We start from the raw sequence: 10,062 nt of genomic DNA on the forward strand, positions 1-10,062 counted from the left end.
TGGCATTCTTTTAAAGCAGGTACTAGTATGTACTGAATGCATAAAGTCATTTAATATACATTTTGAAGTAACTGTTCTTATTTAGTTTTTGTTGTCAAGCATTTTATTTATAGTATATCTTTTATTCAATCCATAAAAATTATGTTTTCTAAACCCTGAAAAAATAATTGTTCTAGGTTTACTAAGAATAAAGTGTCTGAAGACGAAGGGTAATTATGAACGGTTAATCCAAAACTGTATACTTTCCACATGATTTTATTCTTTCGGTACATTCGAGGACTGATTACGAAAACCTTTAAAAAAGGAATTGTTAGGGACATGTACGTTTCGCGAAAAGATTTCCAGATTAGCTTTGTGTTATAATTCTGTAGCATTGTCTGTGTTTCGTGGTTGGCTGAGTTTATTTCAGGTACATGTCTACTGTCAACGCACCAATCATAGTTAGCCAACGCGTCGTGAATTACCGCTTATTACAAGGGAACAATCGCTAACCCCGGCATAACTTACTGCAGTGTAATGAGCGATCAGATTATTTCGCAATAAATGTATGCTGTAGAAACATGTAGTGTCATCTGTTGTTAAAGTGCAGAACTACTAGCGACAAGTTTTTGTATGAGAGAAAATAACTCTCGTTGTTAAATGGAACTATTGGAGCAATTACAGCAATTAAAGCAGTGAAACACTATAACAATTGGAGCTTTGAAGGCATTGGAACACTTAGAGCACTTTGAGCTGTTGGAGAAATTTGAGCTCTTGGGCAGTTGGAGGAAAAGACTTTTGGGGCCAAATATTGATGGAGCACTTGTAGGTGTTGGAACTTTCTGAACAATTGGAGCTGTTGGAGCAATTGGAGCTTTAGAGCATTTAGAACTTTGGAGCTTTGGAGCATGGGAGCAACTGAAGAACTTGTAGCCTACTGGATATTGGTGAGATCGTATTTCTGTGACAAGATCGTATAACGCCACATCAAATTTTCGTCCAAATGTGCTTCCTTTTTATCAAATAAGCGTCCTGTGTGTATTGCATAATCGTTGAGTGTCCTATGTGTGCGTGTACTGTGTGTACATTGTGCGTATAGTGTGTTTGTACTGTGTGTACACTGTGTGTACTGTGTATGTACTCAGTGCTCATTTAGTGTGTACTGTTTGTTCATTATGTGTCCAGTGTGTGTTTACTGTGTGTCCATTGCGTGTCCAGTGTATGTACTATGTGTGTCCAGTGTGAGTACTATGTGTCCATTGCGTCTACTGTGTGAGTAGTGAGTATTCATTAAGTGTGTACTGTGTGTTCATTATGTGTCCAGTGTGTGTGTATTGTGTGTCCAGTGTGTGTAGTGAGTATTCATTAAGTGTGTACTGTGTGTTCATTATGTGTCCTAGGTGTGTGTATTGTGTGTCCAGTGTGTTTACTGTTGTTCCATTGCGTGTACTATGTGTTCATTGAGTGTGTACTGTGTGTTCATTATATGTCCAGTGTGTCTACTGTGTGTCCATTGAGTGTACTGTGTGCGTACTGTGTGTCTATTGCGTGTACCGTGTGCGTACTGTGTTTACAGTGTGTGTCCAGTGTGTGTACTGTGAGTCCATTGTGTGTATTGTGTGTTCTTTTCTTTTGTTGAATGTGTGTCGTTTCATTAAATATGCGTAGTCAAATCTGTAGTAGCTCTGAATATTTACTAGTCCAAAACCTCTTGGTCTTGAAAAACATTTTTCAGGGATTCTTGGTCCTTTAGTAAGCGTAAAACATGTTCCGATGGTCCAATTGCTTGTTTTTTTTAAATCGATACTTTAGGTCTGACAGTTCAGAGACTTTCAGCCATATGCAGAGGTCATCCTTTACTTTAACTTTAAGGGATACTTCATGAAGGGAGGCGCCGTCCTTATAGTTTAAGTATCGTGCAGAGTCGCTTGAAGTACAGCCTGTTCCTTTACTTTATAAAGTGAAGGTTCGCCTCTTACTAAATTACGAGTGAGGCCGATCGTGTCCGAAGTTAACCGAACTTCCGTGACGTCACGAATACGTCATGGTTAACAGCCAATAGGAACTGACCCACGATTGACTTGTTTACTTTTTTGATAACACGTTGATTGTAGTTGGTTTGTATTTGTTAGATTTATATTCAAATCTACCTTGAGAATACATCATGACGTCCTCTCAAAAATCCGAGCGATTTTCATCTATCGAACGAAGCATTTTGTTAGGGCTTGTTCGTTCCTGGGCACATGTCATCGAATGTAAGAAGACAGACTTCAGCAACTTGGCTGCCAAGAAAGATGCCTGGGCGCGAATTGAATGCGAGTTCAATTCCCAACCTGATGTCATCAAGGTACGTTATTTGCATTATCATATTGAAGTAAATCCATGTGATAGTTATTCTTATATATATATTACAATATAATTTGGTTTAGATATATATTAGGAAAAAAAAGATCGCTAAATGATTGTTCTTAACCATCAGTGACAGGTTATTTGTTATACAAAATAAGTAGTTTTCTCTATTGGTGTGCAGAACAAACTATGGACTCAACAGCTGGCTGAGCACCTAAATAAATACAAGTTGTTTTAATTTTGATTATTTTCTTACCACCAAACATTGATTTATACTTTATAGACAGAACCATCTTTTTAACTTAATGTGTGTACATTTAGCACTACATTTGTAATTCGCATATAATAATTATATCACAGCTAAATTAATTTTAACTTGCAGCGCTCCAGTGCCCAGCTGAAGAAATGCTGGGAAAATGTCAAGACCAAGCAGAAGAAAGCCCTTGCTCTTGCCACAAGACAGCGAATGGCAACTGGTGGAGGACCTTTTGTTAAAGATCCTCCCACAGATCCTGAGCTGGAAATAGCATTGGGCGGTGTGTTGCATTGTGTGGATGATGCTGTAGACTGTGACATGACTTTTCCTTCAGAAGCTTCAGCTTCTGTAGAAATTGTGATGCCACAGTCTAACAATACTGGCTCTGGTGCACTCAGTACTGGCAGCTTACTTGTGAATGCATCACAAGAAGAACCTCATAGTATTGTTCTACCAACACCTGTTTCTGGTTTTCGTGCTAGAAATAAACCAGCAATTGATGTGGAGGTGGAGCGCAGGTTTTTAAACCTTGAGCGAGCCGACAAGCGTGCACGGAGAGTTCTCGCAATGCAACAGGCTGAGCACAGGCTTAAGTTGAGAGCAAGTAAGGCAATGGCAGAGGCAGAAGAGCAGCGCCTTGCAAACGAGCAGGCAGAAGCGGCTCGAGCAGTGGAAGCTGAGAAACGAGCTATTAAATTTGAGCTCATGGCAGAACAGCGTAGGGCTGAGCTGCACGCACAGCAAATGCGACACGCTGACGAGCTACATAAGCTGCGCATCAAGATCCTCACGGAAGCAAATGATGTAGTGTTTTAAAAACAATTTTTTTTTTTTGTTTTTAAGATACTGCATTGTTTGCTTCGCATTAACATGGTAATAGGCCTCCTGGGGAACTCGCCATTTAAAATAAAGAGTAACGAGTTGAGTGTTATACCTCCAGATGTTTACCACACGTGGTAGACATCTAAGGTGATTTGGAAACTGGCACAGTCAGGTAAGTATCGTCTTGTTCCAATTATGCTAAATGTGCATGCCAATATTTTTTAATGGTAAAAAAGTGTCCTTTAGCTTCTCTTACTGATCTATTTCAATTAAAGTTATCTGTGACACTACTTGCAATGTGTGGTTGCAAATGTCTCCTGTACACCTTATAAATTGGGTATTGTTCTTATTTATTACAAAGTGAAATTTTTGGTGTCTATATAATTCATTTTATTTACCAAATTAGGTCAATTTGTAGCATCATTGCTACTAAATATTAATCTGGGGTAAATCTGGGTCATATTCTTTATTCCAGAAATGATTTCCAATTATATTCTAAGCACACTACTTATTTTTAATAAAGATAATCAAATATAACTAACCATCAATACAAATTGTTTATGCATAAATAAACTTAGTTTTTACTTTCTCTCCAATTACGTAGCATTTAGTGTGTAGTCAAAATCACCCTTGCAACAATTTACCTAAGTGATGACTGCATAATATCCAAAAACATCCTTACAATTGTTTTTCTACAGTAAAACAAGGTTGCTGGTAAAACAATCAGCTATTCACAATAACTGGTTATACAGTTAAGACATATCCTATTAAAATTCATAACACAGTTTACAAGGAATAGTAAACCTAGCCATACAGAAAATGTAGTACTCATAGGTGAACTTATGGGCATTGAATTAGGATTCATAAATGGTTCACAAGGAGTATGAAGCTAAATTGGATGACATAATTTAGGACTGGTTCACAATATGGTAATTTTTGTAGAGAAGCAGCTTCTGGGAAATAAGGGTAATACCTACTTATGTAAAAGGTTTATAAAGTTAAGTCAGAAACATTAATAATAAGTATTTAATATGTAAGTAATACTTTAATATGTAATAATATGAGTAACCTAATCAACCTTTCACTTATTACTTGTCTTACTTCCCAGAAGCCACTTTTCTGTAAATTTCATTTAAAACATTGTGATGTGGCATATGGAATGTTTTGAAAAATGTTAATTTTAAATGCATACTAGTGAGAACTTATTAGACATTATAAATACACAACAAAATACTCTACTCTGGGTTAAGAACTCATCTGATGTGTAGAAGGAATTAAATTATTATTTTTTTTATAATTTATCATCAGCTGAATTACTTGATGGTACTGTATGCATTAATGTCAGTAAATATTCTGCATGTTCAGTTTCATAACTAAACAAAGGCTTTAGCTCATTCCAATTTTATTAAAAGTTTAAACACAAAAAACAACAAAATACATAATAGTTCCAAATTTTATTTAAGAATTTTACTTTCTACACATTACTCTTTGTAAAAGTGAATGATTTAAAATGAAATTTTAATTCCTGAATATATCTTGTGAGACAATAAGCTAATACAGAGAAGTATCGAAAGATAATCATGTAACTTCCATATTCAGGTATTATTGTGTAAATGTAGGAATTAACAAGACTGATCATGTTTTAAAGCATCTTTGAATGTATAATGCAGCAAGGTTAAAATTCCTTGTGCTACAAACACATTCATTCTAGGAATACCTTTAAGAAGCATAGATACACAATAAGTAGCAAAAATGAAACAAAAAAGGCACTACTTACCTGTCTGTGCCAGTTTCCAAATCACCTTGGATATCTACCACAAGTGTTAGACCCTAGAGGTCTACCATGGGTGGTAAACATCCGGAGGTACAGCACTCAACTCGTTACTCTTTATTTTACATGGCGAGTTCCCCAGGAGGCCTATTACCATGTCACTACAAAGCAAACAACGCATTATATTAAAAATAACTTAAGGAATTATGTTTAAAACTAGCTGCCCGACCCGGCTTCGCACGGCTATACTAATGGAAAAAAATTAAGCCACAGCTCCCATTTACAGTAATTGTAAAAAAAATTCAGTGAAAATTTATTACAATGCTGTATAATGTACCGGAGAGAAAATGAATAGCACCGATGGTTTCCCGACTCGTGCACGCAACGTACAACTGATGTACCCGTACTTCGCTACGGCAGTCTACAGGCAGATCACTCTTGCGCCACTCATTATACATGCCCCTCCTTGTGGGTACACCACTGCCGCGCGATGCCCGTTGCCATGGAGATGCAGAAGGCATCAACAATGCAAAATCTTGTTCTCATGCAGACAAAGTACCCACTGTTTCCTGGTTTTAACCACCCATGGGATCTAATTTTCGGAAAATGTCATCCTGCGTAACATAAGGAACATTACTGTGAAGTTTCAAGTCTGTAAAATGTATATACTTGAAAAAAAAAATGTTAATAAAAAAATCAAATTAAACACAGAGAGAGGAAAAAAAACAATAGTTTAGGTTTGTGATTTAAAGTGATAAAAAGTATTTAAATACTAAAAAACTCTTATGACGGTACTGATTGCTTCGTTGTTAATATCACACGGGTGTTTTTTACTTGTATGGGAAAATTAAGAATGATAAGGCATCTAGTGCGTGGCAACAATGTTAATATGCAATAGGAAATAAACTTCTAGCGCCTGCGGCATTGTCAACACACACTTCGTACGTGTACTGCATGTTGTATCTAACCCCCTCCAACACATTTGATTCTAAATTGGACTTTTAGTAAGAATCCCTAATGTTATTGATAATATAATATAGCCTATAGCCTTCCTCAATAAATGTACTATCCAACACTGAAATAATTTTTCAATTCGGACCAGTGGTTCCTGAGATTAGCGCGTCCAAACAAACAAACTCTTCAGTTTTATAATATTAGTATAGATTCTACGCCGTTTGCTTTTGTGATTACATGTTGATTAAAAAATAACATTGGTGGTAAGACAGGGTTTTCAATCTACTCAAAATAAATCAACGAAATTCAGAAAAAGTTTCGCTGAATAAAATCTGCACGCACTTCAACTCCACGATTATTTCGTGGTGCCGCATTTGCAACAGGAACAGCAGGCATGAAGTGCTCCTCGTCAGCTGGAGGAGGTGGCAGTGGCTCACCACGTGCAACAGCTATATTATGCAAAACAGCACATGCAGCGATGACCCTGCTGGTAGTATGGAGACTTGAGCGTAGCTTGTGTCCCAAGCATGAGAACCTCCGCTTCCATACTCCAAACAGTCTTTCTACTGTATTCCGGGTCCGCTTGTGGGCTACATTGTAGCGAGTTTCCTCAACTGTATTTGGCACCAGTATTGGAGTAAAAAGAAAATGCAGTTGAGGATAGCCATTGTCTCCCAGCAGTACTCCTGGCAGAACTCTATTTTCAAAACGAGTCATCACCCGGCTGTTGCTGAAAATCCTTGAGTCATGTGTACTGCCAGGCCACCTTGTCACAATATCAAGAATCTCAAGGTTAGGACCTGAGACAACCTATAAAAAAAATGGACAAACACCATATTTGCATACTGTTGAAATTGCAAGTAAATACCAGTTTCAAAAAACTGTCATAGATATTTATTATCATCGTTCCATCTTTTTTCAATAACAGTACTATAATAAATATCTCAGAAAACATACCTGAACATTGAGAGACATGTAACCCTTCCTATTACGGTAGAGTTCTGCAAACTGGCCACCAGGGCTTCTAATGCCAATGTGAGTGCAGTCTATGCACCCAGTTACACCAGGAAAGCCACCATTTACATAGAACTGCCTATGGTATTCTTGAAGTTGCTGCCGTCCAGGAAAATAAACATACTCCAAAAGGTGCTCGGCCAATTGTGCAGAAACAACCTATTACAAAGTTACCAGATTAGTCAGTTTTTTTTCAAAAAGTAGGTATATATATTCCACTACTTAAATATAGGTAAAACTTAAGTCCCTGCAAAAATAAAATAATAAAATAAAGGCTGAGTAAGAAACTAACTTAGGTTAGGTACGATATGTTACAAATGCTTTGAAATTGAAATAAGAGATAATGGCAGTCTAGGCTAGGTAGGCTTTATTATAAATACAATTAGTAGGTTAGGTTAGCTAATTTAAATATACTATAAACTACTGAGGATGGTTATTTAAGTCTAGCAAGATATTGTTTAAATCAGTAATCAACTAGGCTTTCTAATGTAAACAATTAACGGTAATTTCTCTGAAACTATTAGGTATTTCTTATGTCAGGATTTTGAAAAATATAGAGGAGTTTTAATAGCACTAAATTACATTTGTTTGACATTTTAATCTTTTTTTTTTTTTTTTTTAAAGAAAACGGGGTTAAACTAGAATTTTACCAAAATTCATTAAACTACTCACATAAAATTATCTTACATGTGTTAACATTGCATTACCTTTACAATCCTTGACACTGTTGCTTGATTGACATGGCATAGGTCACCACATACATTCTGCAAGGGAAACACATGAGATTACTCATACTGTACATAAAAAAAAAGTAATTGTACAAAGTAGTGGCTTCAGGAAAACTAGATGAACAATAAGGTTTTTTGGAATTAATAAATCACATCGATTAAATTAATATATCTTTCACTACTTTTTAAAAATATTATTACAATAGCTGACACAACCTACCTTTTATTAATATACATAATTATTATCCAGCAAATCTACTCCGCCAAATTACCCATTGAGTTAAAATTTAATTGGGCAATTAAACACACACTAAAATAATGTTGTATGTACATACCTGAAAACTATTGCTGCCATAAAATCGCAAGGCTATTACAACTTTAAGAACTGGTGGCAATGGCAATCCTCTCCTATCATTGTTGTCGGCAGCAACAAGAGGCACAATAGTGTCCATCACAATCTGTTTAGAAAATCGAAAACGTTTGACGAATTCGATGTCGGAGAAGAATTCGCAAGGATTTTGACCATCACGTAAATACCGTCGGGGATGATGGTTTTCTCTATTTTCGACCCGTTGAATAAAATCTAAATATTCTTCGTCAAACAATCTCGGGTCATCCATCAGAGCAAATATAAACTCACACAGTACTTTATTTACTCTAAGAACACACAATAATGTTTAGAAATCACTTACGAAACGGCTATTTTCTAGTAAATAAAGTAAGCACTTCAAAATGTAAACAAAGATGGTCTGGGTGGATATGGGATAAGTTGTTTTAACACTAGAATATTTAAAAGAGTCGCATATGCAACAAAACTCTTCCTACACATTCATTTTAAATAATTATCATTATTTACAAGCAGCGCAAGCCCAATTCCTCTTTATATTACAGTAGAAGTTTAATTAAATGAGTTATTTTTTTCAAATAATGACCGCCATCTTAATTTAGGGTCCCTTAAGGCTCGGATCGGGCGGCCTAAAGTATGACAGCTTCCTTCACTTGAAATCTAGGGTGCCGTGATGAAGTGAAGTAGAAGGGAGGTTCTTGCACGGTACTTAGGGCCACTTTTTGCGTTTGAGGGACCCTTAAAGATAAAGTGAGATCTCTGCATATGGCTGTTTATCTTGACTGATTGAAATATGTTCTATTTGTTATCGACGAAGAAGGTCTTGTGGTTCTGAGACGTCTGGTCTATACGCCTGACATTGTACATGAGTTGGCCTCGTGGTCTGAAGACCCTTGGCCTATACGCCTAACATTGTATATGAACTGGTTGGAAGGTCTTCCAGGCATCGAAAAATTATACCTTCAGTGGCAACGTATTTAAATCGTCGGAACGGTGTCTTGTATATAGTCTTTTTTCGTAGAGTGAATGATTAATAAACGCCACGAAAGATAATGGGAAACAGAATTTAAAATTTATTTTAAGCTTTAGTTACTCTTATCACTGGCCGAGAATCAAACTAACGATGGATATCGATTGAACCAATCATTATTTTAATGAGTGATTTTTTGATGATTTTTGGTGGTTTTCCCTATTTTCTATGTTAATTATTACGAACTAAACAAAACTCGGAATACAATATCATGTCTCATATCGAAATAAATGCATGGGGTGTTTATATTCTCAAGAATAACCTGAAGCACACGGGAAACACACACAATATTACCAGGAATTACCGAATAACCTGAAGCACACGGAGAAAACCAACGGAGTAATGACGGCCCTGCATGCACCTTCAAGAAACTCAACCAATCACGAAACACATACATTGTTACAGTGTTTTCAACACATATCTTGTTTCTAAATCTTCTCGCAAAAAACACAGTCCTGATGTACAATTAACGGTACATAAATTAATTAACTGGCCGTGGAAACACAGAAAATTAACTTATAGTTACGAGCGATTACCAGGAGGGGGGGGGGGGGGGGGGCCGTAGGATAACGTTTATGGTTCCAATTTCACAGTTGCGATTTTGCAAACGCAAGCGGACCCCTCAGAAAGGGACTTGCCCCCCCCCCCCCCCCCACACACACACACAAACGGGTTCTACTCCTGTGGACGCAATTAGCAATTTAAAAAACACAATGATTTAACACACGGCTAGTTCTGAATATCTTCGCGAAAAATCATAGCTCCTGCTTACAGTGCATGTCACAATTTAATAGAGGCCGGTAAAAACCGAGA

The 10,062-nt window shown here is 36.7% G+C and overlaps 2 protein-coding genes across 2 annotated transcripts; one reads left to right on the forward strand and one right to left on the reverse strand.

The window, feature by feature from the left end:
• The first annotated feature begins 1,969 nt into the window (after positions 1-1,969).
• Positions 1,970-3,785, forward strand: LOC134529013 (uncharacterized). Its single transcript, XM_063362681.1, has 2 exons — positions 1,970-2,326; positions 2,711-3,785. Exons 1-2 carry the CDS (start codon positions 2,144-2,146, stop codon positions 3,398-3,400), a joined length of 873 nt encoding a protein of 290 aa, XP_063218751.1. The 5' UTR covers positions 1,970-2,143; the 3' UTR covers positions 3,401-3,785.
• A 1,719-nt stretch (positions 3,786-5,504) lies between these two features.
• Positions 5,505-8,986, reverse strand: LOC134529012 (putative nuclease HARBI1). The gene is made up of 4 exons (XM_063362680.1): positions 8,209-8,986; positions 7,853-7,909; positions 7,089-7,304; positions 5,505-6,941 (listed from the first exon to the last, which is right to left on the reverse strand). The coding sequence occupies exons 1-4, from the start codon at positions 8,491-8,493 to the stop codon at positions 6,438-6,440; spliced, it is 1,062 nt and encodes a 353-aa protein (XP_063218750.1). The 5' UTR covers positions 8,494-8,986; the 3' UTR covers positions 5,505-6,437.
• Between the last annotated feature and the right edge of the window lie 1,076 nt (positions 8,987-10,062).

This window comes from Bacillus rossius, chromosome 2, assembly GCF_032445375.1.
Source record: "Bacillus rossius redtenbacheri isolate Brsri chromosome 2, Brsri_v3, whole genome shotgun sequence".
In the NCBI taxonomy this organism is placed as follows: domain Eukaryota; kingdom Metazoa; phylum Arthropoda; class Insecta; order Phasmatodea; family Bacillidae; genus Bacillus; species Bacillus rossius.

Coding starts and splice junctions, on each gene's coding strand:
- LOC134529013 (XM_063362681.1), top strand. CDS start 2,144: ATGACGTCCTCTCAAAAATCCGAGCGATTTTCATCTATCGAACGAAGC. Junction 2,327..2,710: donor CCCAACCTGATGTCATCAAG/GTACGTTATTTG, acceptor TTTAACTTGCAG/CGCTCCAGTGCCCAGCTGAA.
- LOC134529012 (XM_063362680.1), bottom strand. CDS start 8,493: ATGGATGACCCGAGATTGTTTGACGAAGAATATTTAGATTTTATTCAA. Junction 7,305..7,852: donor CAGTGTCAAGGATTGTAAAG/GTAATGCAATGT, acceptor ACTTTGTAATAG/GTTGTTTCTGCACAATTGGC. Junction 6,942..7,088: donor ACATGTCTCTCAATGTTCAG/GTATGTTTTCTG, acceptor TTTTTTTTATAG/GTTGTCTCAGGTCCTAACCT.